The 20002-nt window shown below is 52.6% G+C and overlaps 2 protein-coding genes across 5 annotated transcripts in view; one reads left to right on the top strand and one right to left on the bottom strand.

The window, feature by feature from the left end:
- Window positions 1–20002, bottom strand: part of ASPHD2 (aspartate beta-hydroxylase domain containing 2) — a 40040-nt gene that overhangs the window by 3127 nt on the left and 16911 nt on the right. The gene's annotated exons all lie outside the window — the stretch shown is intronic.
- The window catches only part of HPS4 (HPS4 biogenesis of lysosomal organelles complex 3 subunit 2), a 27977-nt gene extending 7975 nt beyond the window's left edge, over window positions 1–20002 (top strand). For 2 of the 4 annotated variants that reach the window (XM_073790265.1, XM_019950170.3), the window contains exons 5-14: window positions 2484–2591; window positions 3048–3164; window positions 4633–4727; window positions 5305–5377; window positions 7258–7294; window positions 8187–8283; window positions 8898–9810; window positions 14195–14327; window positions 14782–14890; window positions 16503–17806. In XM_073790265.1, the coding sequence (XP_073646366.1) occupies window positions 2484–2591; window positions 3048–3164; window positions 4633–4727; window positions 5305–5377; window positions 7258–7294; window positions 8187–8283; window positions 8898–9810; window positions 14195–14327; window positions 14782–14890; window positions 16503–16674 (1854 nt within the window). In that variant the 3' untranslated portion in view covers window positions 16675–17806. Of the gene's footprint in view, window positions 1–2483; window positions 2592–3047; window positions 3165–4632; window positions 4728–5304; window positions 5378–7257; window positions 7295–8186; window positions 8284–8897; window positions 9811–14194; window positions 14328–14781; window positions 14891–16502; window positions 17807–17929 lie in introns of those variants that run through there. The other 2 variants (XR_012325239.1, XR_012325238.1) reach the window with 2 other exon arrangements.

Genomic DNA, 20002 nt, shown 5'->3' with positions numbered 1-20002 from the left:
TGCAAACTATTATACAGAGAATGGATAAACAACAAGGTCCTACTGTATAGCACAGGGAACTATATTCAATATCCTATGACAAACCATAATGGAAAAGAATCTGAAAAAGAATGTATATATATGTATAACTGAATCACTTTGCTGTACAGCAGAAATTAATACGACATTGTAAATCAACAGTACTTCAAGAAAATAAAATTTAAAAAAGGAATAAGGCTCTAGAAACATTCCTATACAAGTCTTTTTGTGGACATATGTTTTCATTTCTCATAGGTAAATATCTAGGCATGGAATTGCTGGGTCATAGGGTAGGTGTATGTTGATTTTACAAGAAACTGCCAGACTTTTGCCCAGAGCGGTTGTACCAGTTTACATTCCCACCAACAGTGTATGAGAATTCCAGATACTGCCACATCTTCATCAGCAGTAATGTGGTCAGTTCGTTTAATTTTAGCCATTTTGCTGGATGTGAAGTGGTATCTCATTGTGGTTTCAACTTGCATTTCCCCAATGACTAGTGATATTAAGGCTTTTTCGTGTGCTTCATGGCCATTTGTATATCTTCCTTCGCAAAGTATTTGTCCAAAGCTCTTGCCCATTTTTTAAACTGGGTTTTCTTTTTTTCTTGAGTTGTAGGTTTCTTCATACATCCTGGATACCAGTTCTTTGTCAGATATACATTTTAAAAATATCTTCTCCCAGTTTGTGGTGTGCCTACTTTCTTAATAATGTCTTTTGATGGGAAGTTTTTAGTTTAGTTTTTTTTTAATAAATTTATTTTATTTATTTTTGGCTGCGTTGGGTCTTCGTCGCTGCATGCAGGCTTTCTCTAGTTGCGGTGAGCGGGGGGCTACTCTTCGTTGTGGTGTGCGGGCTTCTCACTGCGGTGGCTTCTCGTTGCGGAGCGTGGGCTCCAGGTGGGCGGGCTTCAGTAGTTGTGGCACGTGGGCTCAGTAGTTGTGGCACGTGGGCTCAGTAGTTGTGGCTCGTGGGCTCTAGAGCTCAGGCTCAGTAGTTGTGGTGCATGGGCTTAGTTGCTCTGCGGCATGTGGGATCTTCCCGGACCAGGGCTCAAACCTATGTCCCCTGTGTTGGCACGTGGATTCTTAACCACTGCACCGCCAGGGAAGCCCTAGTTTTAAGGAAGTCTAATTTATCAGTGTTATCTTTTATGGTTATTGCTTTCTGTATTCTGTCTAAAACCATTGCCTACCCCATTGGAGAAGACATTCTCCAATTTTTGGTTTTGTAAGTTTCACAGATTTAGCTTTTAAATTTAGGTCTGTAATCCACCTTGGATATATCTTTGTGTATGGTGCGAAGCAGAGGTCAAGGGTCCTTTTCTCCATATGGGTGTCCGGTTAATGCAGCACCATTGTTGAAAACTTTCCTTTTCCTATTAGATTCCTGTGGCTCCTTTGTTGAAGATCAAATGACCATTTAAGTGTGTGGCTCTACTTCAGGGCTCACTATTCTTTCCCATTGATCTTTCTGAAGATTCTATACAAGTACTACTCTGTCTTGATGTCTGTAGCTTTATAATAAGTCTTAAAATCAGATGGTGGAAGTCCTCCAAACTTATTCTTCTCCAAGACAGCTTTGGTTATTTTAGGTCCTTTGTATTTCTGTCGTAGAATCAGTTTGTCAGTTTCTAAAGAAAAGCTGGTGGGATTATTAGGATTTCATTCCCTCTATAGATTAATTAGGGGAGACATAAGCACCTACTGGGTGCCAGACTGTTGTCACTTGGATTACATCAGTGAACAAAATGCAGATCCTTGCATCGGTGGGGCTTACATTCAGAGAGCATTTTTGTTTGTTTGTTTATTTGTTTTATTTCAGGGTTGCTTTGTTTAAGTTTCTGATGAGTCCCTTAGGAAAGACTCCTACAGGAAGAATTACTGAGTCAAAGAATACGAAGGTTTTTCAGGCTCTTTAAACATAGGCCCAGATTATTTCCTAACTGAGCAAGTGTTTATCTTTTGTGGCTGGAGCGATGATGCAGTCGGTCCCTGTTCTGGAAGTACTCCATCCAGCTGGAGAGACGGGATTGCCATTCATGAAACGGTCTGGGTCCAGTGTTTGCTGTGAAACCCAAATGAAACATCCAGTGTCCAAATAACAGTGCTAACAATACAAGGGATCAGGAAACAGGTCGGCATTGTCTGGAGTGATGAAAACAGGCATCCTGCGGGGGCTGGCATCTGTGGGGGGGGGGGGGCACGGGGTCGGGGGGAAGGCAGGGGGGAGTCCCAGGCAAATGAACAAGAACGGGAGGCGGGGGGATTTCAGCTTGGGCAACATGAGTAGGTACAAAAAGTATTTGTTTCCTGTGGAGACCAGCGAGGCTGGTGGAGGGTGTGGGGTCACACAGCAGAAGATGGATTTTGATGGGCCAGTGGAGTCCAGCTTTAGTGAGCCCTGGATGCCAGGATTCTGAGCTTGGCCTCAGAGAAAAGGAAGATGCCTGTCCTCCTTTACAGGTGCTGGGCTGTGCTGTTGAGCTCCCTGATGTCAGCTGCAAGCAGCTTCTGGATCAGCTCATCGGCTTCTTTAATTTTTACAACGGGCCTGTTTCTCTGGCCTACAAGGTATGGTGTTGAGGAGTCTTAAGTGGAACCTCCTTAGCAAAATCGGTATCGGCAGAACACAGTGTTCATCCAGGGGTCTGGTACACTTGACAGAAACACATCGTGTCAGCGACAAGGTCATGGGCCCTTGGAGCCCCTCTCAGATGCCTTTCTTCCCCGGTGGCCTGAGTCCCGTTCACCCAAATGTTTATGCCTGTTCCCTCCTTCCTAGGATGGCTGGGAAGAGCAGGGCCTGGTCACGCCCTCCCCCCACTCCCCGCCCCAAGGGGCCCTGGTCTGTGGGGGGCAGGTTATCAGGGGCATGAGGTGAGGCCTCGCCTGGATGGGAAGTTCAGAACAGGCCCTCCCTTCTGGCCAGTTTTTCATGCAGGAACAATTTTGTTGGTGGTTGGAGTCCTTGCCGAAGACTGTGTCTCTTGGAATCTTGGGTGTTGACCTCCAGCTGTTCTGTTTCAGAGCTGCTCTCGGGAAGAACTGAGCGGGGAGTGGGACACCTTCATTGACCAGATCCTGAGAAACACCGGTGACCTGCATAAGATATTCAACTCCCTCTGGAACCTGGACCGAACGAAAGTAACAGGCTCAGCCCCCTGCTCGTTGCATGGATAGGAATAGGGCTTCTGGACACGTTTTCCCCTTTGAATGAGGTGTATCTCAGTGCGCGTAGTTGTTAAGACCCGTGCTCAGATTCCATGCAGCCCTCACGAGGCTTGGACAAGTAAAATGGCTTGGCCCGTAAAATGGCCACAGCATAAGATTTGCCTCCCAGAGCTGTTCTGATGGTGAAATGGGACAGTACGTAAATGACAGGAAGCAGATACTCAGTAAAGGGTGTTACTGTTTTGCTGATGCCCAGGAGTGTTGAACTCAGTGATCTGAAGGTCCCCTTCTCGATAGTACCATTATGTGATTTAATTATTCTCGACATCCAAAAAGGCCCAGGGCTGACATTTTAAAACCAGGGTTGCCACATCTGGGACTGCGGGGCTGGGAGGTGTTCTGTCCCTGCGCTGTCGCTGTTGCCGCTGGCACGCGGTGACAGGAGGCCTCCTGCGTGGCTGGCCCGGCCGCCTGCACTGCCCTTGCTCAGTGGCCTTGATCTGGCTGAGCATCACATCCTCACAGTCAGGTAGCCAAAGGGAGGTGCGAGGCACTGCCCCTCGAGAACCGCTGGCCCGTGCCCTGAGCATCTCGGGGGACGGGAGCCTTCCACTATGTGCGGGCTGGCTCTCGCTGCTGTCATTGACTGTGTCCTTTTAACAGGGATGTGGCACTGGGATGCTGCTAGAAACAGAGACGGGTTTCCCGCTCCTGTTTGGAGGGCTTCTTGGAGTTGGCCCAGAGCTTTCCAGACTGGCTGGCTGGGCCTGGGCGTCTTGAGGGCGTGAAAGAATGAACTGCATGCTTGGCTCCTTGGCACTGGGTTCTAACCGCTGCCCGGCAGGAAGCAGGAAGAGGCTTTTGGTTATTGCTGGCCATTCTTGACCAGGCTCAGATCGTTTTCTGGTCTTTTTCGGGACTTTTTACAAGGACCGTGGACTGAGGCATATACTCCTGAGTGAAAGGCCATGATGTTATCATTTTCTGTTACGCAACAGAGTTACGGGATCTGGTCAGACATCAAGCCAGCTGCGTCACAGGGGTGCCTGGGCTTCAGGGCGACGGTGGAGGACGGGTGGGTGGGTTCACCGACACCATGACCTGAATTTGAGAGGTAGGTTCTCCTCTCCTGCTGCCTTCTGGTCTCAGCGTTGATCGTCAGGGTCTCCTTGGCCATCTGCACTGTCGCCTGTGAAGAGCCATACGCCATATCTGCTCTACCTTCCAGCTTCCAGAGAGGCCTCCTTGTCCCCAGAATTTGGCATTTGTGGTGGCAGCCGTTCTGGGTGTCAGAGGCGTGACATAGCTGTCACTGTGCGGCACACTCTGCCTCCAGGCTTGGGCTCTGAGCTGTCCATCTGCTCTCCAGAGCCCCCTTCCTGTTCCTCCTTCGCTGATGGTAAGTGTGTTGACTTCGTGGCTTGCTTCTTGCCCGGCACAGGTGGAGCCCCTGCTGTTGCTGAAGGCGGCCCTCATTCTGCAGACCTGCCAGCGCTCGCCCCATGTTCTAGCCGGCTGCATCCTCTATAAGGGGCTGTGAGTAATGCCGGGTCCTGCCCCTCCAGCCCTGCCCATGCTGCAGAACTGACCACCCCGATCGGGGGCGGGGAGCTCTTTGTGTGGCCAGTTCCAGGTGGTCTTGTTGGGCAACTAGCAGGTAGTTTAGATTTGATATAGGGTCCCTGCCTGTCTTTGGGCAGAGCTGGGAAATTGCAAACTGTTGTGTCCAGAAAAGAGTTGGGAATATAAAAGGCAGCTTTGAAGAGATCCGTGAAATTCTCAGATAGGGCATGGAGGAGGCCCACAGCACCTTCCCCTGCTGCCCAGGGCCCTGGTGTGCTGGCCATAGCTTCAGCTCAGGCTCCTGCAGCCTCTTGGCTGGGTCCGTCTCCAGTTGGCCTCTGAGGTCTCACTGCAGCTCTTCACACAGCTGGAGGGCCTCTTAGTGAGCTTGAGCACCCAAGAGCCCTCCACGGGGGCTCTCCCAGTTGAAACTCCCACCAGCTGTGTCCCCGAGATCCTCGCCACCACAGGGTGTCAGGAATGTTTCCAATTCAGAGTCCTGAGTGTGTTTCTTCTCATGGTGTCCTTGTTCCTGTGTCTGACCCCCCAGGATCGTTAGCACCCAGCTCCCACCCTCTGTCACAGCCAAGGTTCTGCTTCATCGAGCTGCACGTCGGGACCAGGTATCGCAAAGCCCACCCCGCTGGCTGGGATGCTTCATGTGGCGAGTCTGTCTTTATACCGGGCAAGGCTGAGCCCCAGTGCTAGATGGACGGGGGCAGCTGCCGCTGCCTTGTCCTTCTCAGGACCCCAGGTCCATCCGTGTGGTTTCCTTCGAGTGAGGTCACTGGCAAAGCCGAAAGAAAATGTTGTCTTCTGCGTGGTAGACTTGGTTGGTTTTTCTTCGATCCAAGTGGAGCTATGAGAATTTGACTTCCCTCAAGGATGGGCTTTATGTCAAAGAGATGTTGGATTTTTCAGAGAGAGAGAGAGAGACTGTAAAAGATGGCTTAGGACAACAGAAACTTTAAAAATACTTCCTTCTTATATTTACTTAACTGTTTTTATAATGAAGGAAAAGTCATATGTGCTCATGGGAAATAAAACTGCCCACAACTGGACTGCACAGAGAAAATCACTGCTAGCATCTGGCATATTTCCTTTGAGTTCTTTTTTCTTTTGTTTTACTAGTTGATTCTTCCTGTGCCAGACTCTGGTTTTAAATGTGTCATCAGGCTAGCTTCTTACACTTATTAAATCAGTAGACATTTAAAACACGTGTGTGGCTCTAGCCGGCTCCTTCCCACCGTGATGCAGGGGTCGTCAGGACAGCCTTCCTGGTAAACTATTTGATAATAAGAGGCTTGAGGATGCCCTTTCCTTTTTCCTCATTGCTCAGCACTACGAATCAATACTAAGGAAGTCATCTGACTGCTGAAGAAGGTTTATACTCAAAATTTATCGCAACAGGATTTACGAAAGTGAAAAATCAGATATAACTTAAATGTCTACGGTAGGAGCTGGCAGACCATGGGCTGTGGGCCAGTCGCCTACTGACAGAATTTTCTTGGCCTGCTTTTGAGCCACATCTGCAGGTTGAGCAGTTGGACAGAGACCGTATGGCCGCAAAGCCGAAAATATTCACTATTTTCGGAAACGATGAATTCTCCTGCACCACTGTAAACTTCATAAAATTTTGGTCAGCCGTTGAAAATGGCCAAAGATCCTTTAATGACAGAAATTGTGTGTCACTCTTTCAAGCAGAAAAAAAAGTTTTACGTAATGTGGCCTCAGAGTATTAAAAAAATGCATAGACTTAAAGGAAAATGTGCCCAATGTTAACAGGATTAGCTTGCGGGTGAGGGAATTATATGTGATATTTTGGAAAAGAATTTTTGTCTAGAGTTAGTTTATGTAAAGAAAGAAAGAAAGCCACAACACTTCTTAGGAGTGAAAGTCATTTTGGTGAGAAGAGCAGTTTTTGTTTTGTTTTGGTGGGTCCTTTTGGAACCTTTAGGTGGAGATGGCTGGAAAGCTCTTTTGAGGAGATTCCTGGGTTTCTCACCTTGATTGTAAATCAGAACAAGAGATCTGACCTCACATCTGGTTTAGGTTGAATCCTTCCCTTGTGAGGGTCACAGGCCCTTCACACTTTTGTTATAATGGGATCTGTGTGAGCTCTAGGCCAGGGCTGTGGTAGATGTGGCTTTATTCCAGGAGATGACTTCCCTGGAGGTCTGAGAGGTAACATGAATGAATGCTTGCTGTTATTCCCAGAGAGGAGAAACTGAGAAATCAGAACGGGAAGAAGCCTGGTGTGAGCCGGGGTGGTGTGGCCGCCCCGGCCAGCGTGGGCCCGGCTCTTGGCTGACCCCAGCCACGGCGGGGGGCAGGCAGCTTGGGGGAGCTTCTGTTCCATCTGCTTTGCTGTTGGCATGCGGCTGGGACCAGCATCCTGGGCCTGGCTACATTTCATGAACAGATGGTACCACGCGGTCCTGATGGTTAGGTTGGGGGGAGAATGCGGTGCCCAGCACCAACTTCTCTGTGTGTTTATTTTCAGAGAAAACCTCTAGGAGGGGATGCCCTGGAGGAACACGGTAAGCAATCAGGTGCCTTGTTACATCTTGGGAATGGTCTTCAAGCTGCCTGGCCCTATCCAAGTCACGTGAAAGGCCAAGTAGTCCTACATGGTAATTCCATCAGCTCGTGAGATTAGGAAAAATATATAGAGCTTCAAGCACAAAGTTACCCATCAAAATCCCAGTTGTAAAGCTCGTGATTTTAGGCACACCTCTTAAATCCCCGTTTTCAGATCCTCCTTAACTCCCCGTTATGAGACTACTCAGACGAGTCCCAGAAGGTCACGGTTAGGAATGGGTGCTATCGGCGGCCCCTGCCAGGAAGACCTTTTGCAGCAGTGCAGGTGCCCCCAAGAGGGGGATTTGTTTCATTTTGCATCATAAGTCAGGGCAGACCCGTTTGGTCAGGTGGAAGTGCTTTTTTCCAGCTTCTGTCTTTTTTTTTTTTTTTTTCGGTATGCGGGCCTCTCACTGTTGTGGCCTCTCCCGTTGCGGAGCACAGGCTCCGGACGCGCAGCTCAGGGGCCATGGCTCACGGGCCCAGCCGCTCCGCGGCATGTGGCATCTTCCCGGACCGGGGCACGAACCCGTGTGCCCTGCATCGGCAGGCGGACTCTCAACCACTGCGCCACCAGGGAAGCCCAGCTTCTGTCTTTTTTTTAAAGTGCCACTAAACTTTCTTCCACCAAACGTCACCCTGGGTGCAGAGTTGCCCACACGGGCTTTTCCCTGCTGATGGCTGACGTTGTAGCTGCAGTTTTGTGGCTTTTGTTCTGGGTTGAGGAACGTAGCCCAGAGCTGCTCTCTGAGCCCGCCTGTGGGTTGGATGCGTCACCCCAAGAACAGTCCCTGCCCCTCTGTCTTCTCTGGCCCAGGGGAGGGCCCTGGCCACACCGCTTTACAATTCTAGGAGCAGCACTCCCTCCAAACGTCCAGATTGTGCCTGTTTTCCTGACCGAAGAGGAAGCTGTCAGTCTCCGTGAGTTCCCCCGGGAGCCCACAACCAGGTAAGGGAGCTCACAGGGGTTCCTCTGGGGCACTCCCTCCCAAGGATTTATCCAGGTGAGCCCCTGGCATCTGATAACCGATTCCGTCTTCTCCGTGCTCTGCCTTGGCAGGGGCATCTGGAGCTTCAGCATAGAGATCAGGGGTATCTGGCAGAGTGAGATAAGCGGAGGTTTCAAATCCCAGATCTGCTGCTTATCAGCTGTGTGAGCTTGAGCAAGTCCATTCCCTGCCTGAGCCTCAGTTGTAAAATGGACCCAGTAATGTCTACTTCACGGGTTCCTTGCGAAAGTTGGGAATAGTATGTGTGTAGCACCCAGTATAGGGCCTGACTCACAGTCGGCCTCCAAACGTGGGTGTCCCTGATTCAGTGGGCTCTGCCGTTTCCTGTAGGTGATCCCAGTGTCACTGTGTGAAGCCCCGAGGGCTAGGCCTAGGCGTTGCTCTAGGTTTCCTCCTGTGCTTTGACCGTGGCCTCTTAGGCTCTGTGGCCTCAGCACCCACTTGTCACCAATGCCCATGCTTTTTAGGGAAGCACTGCTTTAGTCTCCCCCAGGGCAGGGCCCTTGCCCACGCTCAGTCGCCTGCCCTTCCTCATGCCCGCCTTGTTCGCCAGCACTCTGGCATCTCCAGCCAGACTCCCGGAGCCCCCAGCCCAGCGCCCTCCAAAGGGTTTGAACACATCTGCCCCGAAAGAAAACGCCCCCAGACACGTGGAATCCACGGCTCGGATCTCAGCGACCAGCCCTGAGCCCACGTCTCCTGACATCACCTGGCCAAATGGCAGCGGGGAGAACGGACACTGGTCAGACTGTGATCTGAAAAGCATCAAGCTCCCAACACCGTACCACGCCGCCGGGGGCCGGGGGCCTGGGCTCGGCCTCTCCCTGGTGAAGGAAACCGGTTTGTCCAGGGGGGAAGAGGAACTGGACTTGTCTGAAATCCACGTTCCAGAAGCTCAGGACACGGGAGCATCCTTGGGTTATTCTGCCTCCGCCGGCGGACCTCCTGGCTGCAGGGCATCTGTCAGTGACTCTGGCAACCCCGGAAGCCAGCCACCTGAGGCCCTGCCTGTGGGCACAGCCGTGGAAGGCCCCCTCCCTCCCTCCACTGCTGAGATGCTCACCCAGAATGGAGCCCTAGAACGGCCCAGAGACCTCCCTGGCAACAGCAGCCAAGCCCCCGTCCCCAGGGACCACCTCCTCAGCCCGACGAGCGGGCCGTTGCCGTCGCCTTGCTTGGATTCGAGGCAGACGGGGTCTGAGCTGCCCGTGGGGGAACAAGGCGAGGGGCAGCACGGCGATGGGGTTCCTGAGGGCCGCTCAGCCTCCAGCCCGGAACGCGCCTCGGGCTCGGCAGACCCCCCAGGCGACGGCCCCTCCGCAGACAGAACCGGATCCAGGGCGACCCCCGTGTCCCTCGCGCGGCTCGTGCGGATGAACCTCTACACTCACCGCGTCAGAGGCCTGGCGCTGCTGCTGCTGGCCGAGGAACCGCTGCTGGGAGATGGCGCGGCCATCGAGGACGTGGTGAGTGTGCAGACGCCCTGGCCCCTGGCAGCCCGCCCCCGCCTCCTCGGAGTGGGGACAGGCAGGGGCGCTTGGCCAGCAGCTGTGTGACCTCGTGCCAAACGTCCTTGTCCACACAGTGGGGTACCGGTGGTGCCCACCTCCTCGGCTGTTTGTGGGGGGGTGGGTGAGTGAGCACCCAGTGCTGAGCACAGAGCCACGTGCAAAGGCATCCACAAGTGTTGCCCTTTCCAGCTTCTTCCATTTTCTCAGCACCTCTGGTTCGTCATCAGCAGTGTGGGGTGCAGTGCAGCCATGCGGGCCATGACCACACGGCCTCACTCCCTAGCCCGGCAGCTCTAGGCTCTGTGTGGCCGGAGTCTGTGTGTGTCACCGCCTGGATTGGGAGTTTTCCGCCAGCCCTGACTTTCCGTCCATCTGGAGCTCCTTCCTAGAAGGCCCAGGACGTCTGAAATGCTAACTGGATCCAGAAGGCTCCTCTCAAACCCTTGCAGCCCCTTCCCCACTTCGAGTGGTAAGCTGACCTTCTCTGGGGCCTGGGCCCACGCTGGATCCAGTTGCCATAGTAACAGCCTTGCTTTAGTTGGCCGGGCAACGGCAGCGATAAAAACAGCAGGTTAAAATTGCTGCAGGGTGAACGGTGTCCTGGGGCTTGCCTTGTTTCTGTTCTTAAATCTATATTATTCTAAGTCCATCGTATTAGCAGGCAGGCCCGTGGCCCTCCGTACATGAGCAGGTCCCCTGGAACGCAGTGGAGGAGGGCAGCGGGTCCTCCGCACGGAGCCTGGAGACAGAGCCTGCGCCTCTCGCACTTGCCTGGCTCCTCTCCCCTTTCCACAGGCCCTGCAGCACCCTCCCCGAGTGGCGGCTTCCCTCCACCTCCTTCCCCACGGCTCTGAGCGACATCTCCACCTCCTCCTCCTTGTAACAGCTCAGGGATCCAGGGCTGCAGTTCTGTGCATCCATCTCCCGGCCGATGCCTCGGTTTCATGGTCTGTCCTGCTTAGCACCGAGCTTAGATGCGGCATTTTGCAGGCCCGGTGTTGGCATGCAGTACAGTGGATACCACCCCTCTTTTTTTACTTTCCCCCCAAAAAGAAAAAGAAGAAATAGTGCAGGCTGCTCTGGGAGAAGAAGGTAAATTAAGATATATTCTGCATTTGCTGTATGTAAATACTTCACATCTGCTACTTTAGCCAAGCCTTGGAACAGCTGGCTCTGGGGGCAGGCACGGTAACTCCCATTTTGCCCTTAAGAAAACCGCCTCTTTGAGATCAAGGCCTAATGCACATGGTGGGGTCCAGGACTCCTGCCTGTTTCTTGTCTCCCACCCTCAACCCTCTGTCCCCCACAGATCTGACTTTGGCATGGTAGGTGGGAAGGTGAAGGAGTAAAGGCCCTGCCTTCTGTGGCCCTTGATACTCGGACATGGGACTTGGTCTGTCACAGCCCATCCTTGTTGTCAGGGCAACGACCTCGCTGGGCTTTCATGGAAAGTAGGGTTTGGTGTTGGGAAGGAAAGAGAACGCAATTTTATGGAAAAAGAAAACTAGTCTTTTCTAAGAAGAGTAGGGCGTTAACGAACTTTGATCAGCTTGCTGGTTTGTGAGTGGAGTCGGTTGATCAGACCCAAAGGCCGTCTATTTTATAATCAGCAGAGAGCTTTCATTGCCTTTTTGTCCCGGTTCTGCACACAAAACAGTCGACCTGATTTCCCTCCAGACCCTCTGCTGCTTGCTGTCCAGAAAAAGCCAACCCACTGGTTCAGAGGAGCAGAGTAGGCTCACGCCAGGGGGCAGCAGAGAGCCGCTGATAGCTTCCTGCTCAAAACCCAAGATAATCCTCTCACTGACCTTCAATTATTCATCATTACAGTAGGACACGGAGCTATGGGTACAGTAGACAAAGCCTGGGTATAGTGTGTTAGCATAAAATACAAAAAAGCACCCCTCTCCCGTGAAACCGGTGCTTCTGAGTAATGTGAGTTCCTGCATCGTTTCTTCTGCGTGTTTGGGGACACACTGACATTGAGCCCCTTGCTGTGCTGTGGACTAGAAGGCGGAGGATCCAGGAACAGCCCCGGCTCTGTGTCTCCTGGGGCTGCTGTGAGGCTCTCGTATGTGGTAGTGTGTCTTGGGTTGGCAAACTTTAATGTAAAGGAACACATAGCAGGTGCTTTCTGCTTTGTACAGCTCTTCGAATCTGCTGTTGTAGTACAAAAACAACCATAAACAATATGTAAGTAAACGGCGTGGCTGTGTTCCAGTACATTGTTTATGGACACGAAAATTGAAGCTTGATATAATTTTCACATAACAATATTATTCTTTTGAGTTTATTTTCCCTAACCATACAAAAATATAAAAACCATTCTCAGCTCTCAGGCTATCTAAAAGTGTCAGTAGGCTGGATTTGGTCCACGGGCCATGGTTTGCTGACCCCTGGTATATATGAAAGCACTTGCTTACCAGTAGAAAATTGCCCACGTGTCATCTGGTATAGCGTCTTGTGATGTAACTGCGTTGATGGTTAAGTGATTTTATCCTGAGGACAAGTTAGGCAGAAGATTCCAGAAGTGGCTCGGTGCCTACAGAGAAAGCTCAAGGTTTGGCATGGCTCATTCTGTCCCCGTTTTCCCTTTCCCTGGGCACCCGCTGGGGATGGAGGGATGACTGTTGCAGATTCCTGAGATCCAGAAACTTTCAGCGGGGCTGTGGTTTGACTTCGTGGTAAATCCTGTACACACACACACACACACGCACGCACGCACGCACGCACGCACGCACGCACACACACACACACACACACACACACACACACACACACACACACACACCCCCTCATCTGCCTCTGTTAATTGCGTTGGTGAGGCTGATCCAGGGATCCAAGCAGGGCACAGTGTGCTTGTCCTCCTGTTCCCTTACTATGGACCCTCGACTCAGCCCGCACAGCTCGTGGTGGACGGTGCCTGGTGTCGGTCACACCCGCTGTCCAGTCACCCAGTGGCTGTTGACTGGCACCTCCTGGGAGCCAGGCTCGCTGCTGGGCCCTGGGGACGCAGAGATGAGGGTGTCACGTAAACCCTGGTGCCAAACCTAATGTCTTTAAGTACCATTTCTACGACATGGGATAGAAATGCTAATTTAAGTCCAGGACACTCCCCAAAATAACACTTGAGTTTCATGACATTCACCTCAGAACATTCTCTTTACATCTCTGGTCCTTTTATGTGAGCTTATTTTTTTACACAGCTGTTGTGAAATAAGTCAACCCACAGACAAGTCGTATTAGTCCAGGGACGAGTGCTCATGGAAGAGGTCCCACTTCTTTAATAACGACAGTTTTCATATTCTTGACTTTAAGAAAATGCCTTCGCTCCCAGCACTTCAGAGCGGACAGAATGGATAGATGCTATTTGACCTCAGCCACTCAGCAGCCCTATAGTATCCCTATTTCGCAGATGAAAAAAAGCGAGGCGCAGAAAAGCCAGTAACTTGCCCCGGGTCATCTAGTCGGGAAGAGGCTGAGCCAGGAGGTCCTTCTCCTGGGCGCCAGCTGCTGCCCAGGGCCCGCGGCCTCCTTGTGGCTTTAGCAGCCCGGGGCAGCCCCAGGAGGCCCTGTTTCAGGCTGAGTCCATCTGGACGTGAGGGACGTACTTGGCGGGGCCCAAGATGGAGTTCAGCCGTTCGAAAATGACGTTGCGGGAAAATAGTTCACGGATGAAGGATGAAGTTCATGCTGTATCTTTAGGTCACAGAACTAGCATCAGTTGTTATTTATGGTCTGACTCCATCTTTAGTTTATAAACAACAAATCGTACAAAATGGGACAGTCCAGTGTTCCCAGCTGCACCTGCAGGTGACATCCCCTGGGAGGTGTTTTAAAATACAGGTGTTTGGGCCTCACCTCCCAGACAGCCTTCCTCAGCTGGGTTCCTCCTCTGAGCCAGAGAGCACAGAAAACCATTTCACCCACACTTCTCAGTCCTTCGAGAACAGTGGCTGGTACCATTCTAGGTACACGGGAGGGAGGTGGCCTCTCTGCAGACAGTCAAGAAGCACGGGGTGGGGGAGGAGCGGGGCACAAACGCCAGCCCTGGTTATAGGAGATGCACCAGGGCGCCACCAGTGGCTCTGCCTGGACAGTGAGATTCTGGGCCAGTTTTCCTTGCTTTTTTTTTTTTTTTCTTTTCTTTTTCTGCTCCCCCCTATTTTCTGATTTTTCTACAAGTTTGAAATGCATTAGGACATAAGGGCAGAAGTCAGAACTTCTCTAACAATAGGTCAAAGCACTGGTCAGAGTCCTTCTTGCTAAGTCAGGCAGCCACGCAGATATCCCTTGGGTGGCTTGCTCAGTGGCGGCCTGTCCCCTCCCTGCCCCGCAGTACCACGGCAGCCTGGCGTCCCTCAATGGGCTGGAGGTGCACCTGAACGAGACGCTGCCCCAGGACCAGGCGGCCCCCGCGGCCAGAACCTATGGCTTCGCGCACTACGACCGCATCCAGAACGTGCTGGCGGGTAAGGGGCGCCTCCAGTGGGTGGGAGTGGGAACCGGGGCCCAGCGCACGGGGTGAGTGCCCTGCAGTCAGGATGCTGCTTTCTCACTTGGAGCCCAGCTCCCACGGGGTTTAAATTCTCTTGGCAAACACTTCTTTTCTCGTTTATTTTATTTTGGCCGTTTCTCCAACATTTTGAGAGAAGCACACACACATTCAAATGTCTGTGATGAGGTCCCCTCCCGATTCGGACCTTCGTGTGCAGAGACCGGTGTTGCCCACCATCGGGGGCGGCGTGTGCTCCGTGGCGGGGCGCAGCTGGAGGGCCCAGCACCCGGCCTCTGTTCCGCTGCCCCTGGGCACCTGTACCCCAGGCCGGGGCCTCACCCTGTCCCAGTTTATGGTTCTGGGTTTGGGGGATGTTGCTGGAGGGGGGGCGGTCTGCCACTCACGACTTCTGTGTCCTCTTCTGGAAGGCAACCTGCCACAGGTGGCTACAGCCCAGGACCGCCGCTTCCTCCAGGCTGTCAGCCTGATGCATTCCGACTTCGCCCGGCTGCCCGCGCTGTACGAAGTAACCGTCAGGTGAGCGTCCCCAGCTCACTGACAGCCCTGCGCCAGGAGCCGCCTTCCCGGTCCCGGCAGAGCCTCGTTCATAACCAAATGAAGGACAGTCCAGGCACCAGTCAGGGCTTTCTTTGATCTGCTCCGGTGGCTGCTGTCATCTGCCCCCACGCTTCCCATGTCATGTATTTGCTGGGTCCCATCCTGGGGTTCGGGCTGATTTACACACTGGGGTACAGCAGGGAGGAGACCTAAGGCCCTCACCACCTCAGTGCGTCCATCCGTCACTGGGGAGGGAGGAGGGGCCTCGGTCTCTGCCATAAACGATGCTGAAGTGCTGTCTTCCATCTTCTAACTTAACAAGCCCCATGTGCTCAGGACCAAGTCTCCCAAGTCAAATGCTGCCCTCCCCTCGCTGGCAATATGGCCCAGAGACACCCACAGTTAATAGTCTGGTGTACATTACTCCAGGTTTCATTGGTTTTCATTTTTATTTTTTGCATATAAAAGATAGACGATTAGAATTTTTGATTATTTAATGGTCTTTCTTCTAGAAAACTGGAGCATACTAATGTGCTGATTTACAAGTTTCTTTTTTTCACCTTGTTGCATGTCCTGAACACTGCTGTGCCAGCAGATGTAGATTATTATTATTATTGTCATTTACAATCTTTAACCAACCGAATTTCTACTTTTTCTCTCTACAAGCTTCTCTTATGAAACCGGTAGCAGAAAAGAAGGCAAGTTAGAGGGTCAGAAGGGGGGGTGCCTGCTCTGTGTATATCATTCAGTTAAGTCCTTGGAATGATTTGGTCCAGCGCATTCTTTTGAAATTGAAGCACAAACAGAATGAACGACTCGCCCCAGGGTCGCATTCTTACTCAGAGGCTGAGTCAGGATTTGAGCCCAGGTGTCTCAGCTCTAAGCACATGCCCCGGCCGCACACGTTTCCAGTTCCGGGGACAGTGTGGCTGAGAAGGAGGCGTGTGGGCTCTGGGCTCGGCTCTGGTGCTGACCAGGTTCTAATGCCTGTCACCGGCCACACAGGAATGCGGACACTTCTGCTGCCCAGCGCCATCTCCAGCCAATATTTCTGTATATCTTTCCGTAATAAATGTGTCTCCTCTGGCTTGAAGTCACAGCTGCCCCACGCTGGCAACCTAGATCCATCACCCACCTTGTGGCCCTGTAGTATTTCATCTTCCTTGGAGCTGAGAGGGTTTTAGCGTTGGGATACGTAGCTCATTTGAATAATAGAAACAGCACAAGCAGGCTCCACTTCTTAACCGCGCACCATGGGCTAAGCAATGCGTATATATGCCTACTCACTCACTCTCTATAAAGTCTCAGTGAGGGAGTTTACTGTTGTCATATTCATTTCACTGACGAGAAAGCTGGAGCAGCTGAGCCAAGGGCACACAGCCAGGAAGTCGCAGGGGTGGGATGAGCACCGAGGTCTGTGTGACTCCAGATCCGTGCTCGTTACCTGCAGGCCAAGGTGCCCCCTCTCCATGGCCGTAGTGACTGGTCCATGACTCGTCCTGCCGGGTCACTGACAGCGCCTCTGCGGGTCTCCGGGCTCTGAAGGCTCACAGGCAGCGTCGGACTGTGGTCTCCTTTCTTCCTCCAACAGGAATGCCTCCACGGCTGTGTACGCCTGCTGCAGCCCTGTCCAGGAAACCTATTTCCAGCAGCTGGCGCCGGCGGGGCGGAGCTCCGGCTTCCCGAGTCCGCAGGACAGCGCCTTCAGCCTCCCGGGCAAAGCCAAGCAGAAGCTGCTGAAGCACGGGGTGAACTTACTTTGAACCGTGGGTTCGTGACCCCAGCAGATGACTCTCACACCGAATCCCAGCAAAGGAAGCTCTGCCTTGTTAAATGGAAAAGTCCCACTATTTTGTTTTCCTTGGAATAGTCCCTCGTTTTTAGGAATGTAATGATATTTAAGTGTTTGTTGCCCCTTCTGCAGATTGGCGTTGGAGGAGGTAGCTCTCCGGGTCAGCAGACCTAGAGCACATGGTAAAGAACTTGATGATGTGGGCAGCACTGCGGCCAGACTGGGTGCCTTGGTCCTTACACCCAAGGGGCACAGGGCCAGTGAGCCCCCCCGTCACACTGAGCCCCGGGCACCTGACATTTCTTGCTGCTGTTCCACCCCAGCCTTAATTAGGACCACAAAATCCCAGGTTGGCATCTTTTCTAGAACCTGGTTGGCCCTGTCTAGAGTATATGTCCAGCCCTGTCTCCAGGGGGCCGGTCTGAGGTGTGAGTACCCAGCCAGGAGGCAGATTTGTCAGCGAGCAGACCAGAGCTCCCACTTCTCAGGTTACCTTGAGGGCAGTCCTTCTGGGAGGGCGGGACGCCTCGTGCAGTGAAGCAGTCAGGGATGCTGAAACCACCTTGTTTGGATCTTCTGGAACTATATTCAAAACGAGCAGCCTGTTCTTTGGCTCACCCGCAGTGGGGGCAGATCTCAATGACGTGGAAGGGAGTTTGGGGTGCCGGGACCGAGAGCTGGGTGACGACAGGCCAGACTGGGCCCCCTGGGTGGAAGTGGGCTGTGCTGCTGGTTCCTCCCGAGTGAGTGAGTGTCCCAAACGTGAGTTTCTAAAAGGTTTTGGTGCAAAAGCAGGACTGTGCTTTTCAGCGGTGGCTGCATGAAAGGGAACAGCATTCGTTTGTGTGTTTCTGGGCTGGAGTGGTACTAGAACATCAGTTCTATTACGTTATAGCCTGACATTTTATGATACGATGCAGGTCACAGGATGAAAATATTTCACAAAATCCTAACCAGATGTTTACTGGAAGTACCTGAGATTCCATTTGAAAATTGTGATGTTAATAACTTCATGTCAGTGAACCATTATCTCATGTTTCTGACATGGTGTCTTTTTCTTGAAACAAGTTTCTAAGGGCTAAAAATAAAAATAGCCAAAAACACTAATGAGTTCTGAGTAACAGTAACATCTCTAGTGACAAAGTAAGGAAGAAGGTATCTATGTATATATGTACATATGTGTGTATTTCACGTGGTCACGTTTCTCTTTGCCCTGCCTGATCCAGCCTGGCCAGGTGAGGAAGAGCGCATGACAGAACGGTCCGTGCGAGGGTGGCGCGCTGTTCCAGGGAGCACCAGCTTCAGCGTGGCTGGACCGCACGCCAGGCCCATGCCACCCTTTCTGTCTCCTCTCTGGGGTCCCTCCTGCCACTGGCTGGCCTAAGAGGTGAGCTTCCCAGACGGAGGAGGACCACACCTCAAGCTAGGAGAAATGTACAGTGTCCTACTTCTCTGCCTGATTCTCCAAGGAAAAGTCCCTTACAAATCCCGGGGCCAAGCTCTCACGGAACACTCCCGTGACCGCCTTACACAGAACATGTTCGCTTTCTGTCCTGAGGTATTTCAAGCATCCACACTTTTTTCCTCTTGCCACTGATGCTCCAGAATCGTGAGATCTCCAAGTCCTGAGTTTGGTGAAATTCTGACCTGTTATGTGTTGACACAGGGACAGAACCTGGAGCCCCTGAGCCCATTTTCATCTGCGCCCCCGGTACCTCGGCTAACTACCTGGGCTCAAGGACTCTTCCAAACAAGATCTGCTTCACAAGGAAATCTCCTGCCTGTCTCTGAGCCCTTTCCTGGCTGTCAGGCCATTGGCAGAGCTTAATCTCCTCTGTTTTGCTTTCAGAAACCTCTCTTCCCATCTAATTTCCCAGGGCTGCTGTTGAGCCTAAAATGTGTGTAATACAAAATGCTTGTTCCTGAGAATCAGTGCTCGAGGCAGCCCGGTGCTTCCCTCTGAGCTGAGTCTCAGTGATCACAGGTATGAGGTCCTGTGATCTCGGGTCCGCACAGCAGAATGTGAGACCTGCATGTGACGGCCATTTTAAAATAAGTCCACAATTTCTTTGCTACAAATTAGGGACCTGATTCTCCCCCTTGAATGTGGGCTGTACTTAGTGATTCGTTTTCAATGACTAGAATGTGGCAAAAATGACAGTGTGACTTCTGAGAGTAGGTTATGAAACATCACAGCTGCCACCTCTCTCTCAGTTCACCTGTTTTGGGGAGAAGCTGACATCCGGGCAGCCCTATGGAGAAGCCCTCGTGGTGAGGGTCTCCTGCCCACGGCCACGTGAGTGAGCCTTCTTGGAAGCAGGTGCCCCAGCCCGGGTGCCTTCAGAGGACTGCAGCCCCTGCCGACATGTGACTCAGCCTCGTAAGAAACAGCCAGAACCATGAAGCCGAACCACTTCTGAACTAGCCCTCAGGCAGCGTGGGAGACAATAAACGTGTGTTGTTTTACGCCACTCCCGGGGTGGTCTGTTACAGCAGCAGACAGGACACTCGCAAGCCCACATCTTAGCCCCCGACCAGGTTCCCTGCAGCTTTGGCCCAGGGGCCCTTCAGCCTCGGTCCGTATCCAGCCACCAGCACCCGCCGGGCCGCACCACTAAGGAAGGAACCGAGCGCTCCCTCCCCTTTCTTCCTGCCAGTTCCAGAGTCCGATCCTTCCCACGGGGGCGAGCCCCACTCCTCCGCACCCGTGCCCCCAGGGACGGCGGTGTCTGCAGGACGCCCTGGTTTACGGCACACCCCCCATCATCCAGGACGACTGCCTCCCGCCAGAAAGCGGGGAACATGGGAGGACGGAGAGCAGTGAGAGGCTCTGTGAACCTCAGGGAAAAAGGTCCCATGGTGTGATTAACAGTGGCAATCGATCAGACTCCGGCCGGGAAAGGCTCTCTGGTCCCCGGAGGGATGTTGAGCCTAATCAAACTGCCTCCCGCTGGAAGGAAGCATCTAGGCTTATGGCTCTTGTCACCTTGACCGTACAGCCAGTGGGGACTGGCTCTTGGTTGCAGTCACCCTCTCCCGAGCGTTGAAGCCCCATGGTGGGCCTTTCTCATGTGGCCGAGACGCTCTGCACACTCCCCCAGTTACTGCGTTCCTCACACCCATCCTGCAGGAAGTGGGGTGCAGCTGCTCCCCGCTGAGTGTGCATCCTCACACCGGACCACAGGCCCTGTGTCGTGGGCCCAGCAGTGGCCCCCAAAGATACCAACCAGGTCCTGTGAGCGTTACGTCGTGTGATCAGGGTCGCGCGGGTGTGATTAAAGATCTTGAGATGCAGGTCA

The sequence above is a fragment of the Tursiops truncatus genome, chromosome 13, assembly GCF_011762595.2.
Source record: "Tursiops truncatus isolate mTurTru1 chromosome 13, mTurTru1.mat.Y, whole genome shotgun sequence".
NCBI classification, from domain to species: Eukaryota; Metazoa; Chordata; class Mammalia; order Artiodactyla; family Delphinidae; genus Tursiops; species Tursiops truncatus.
This window is presented reverse-complemented; position numbering and strand designations above follow the sequence as displayed.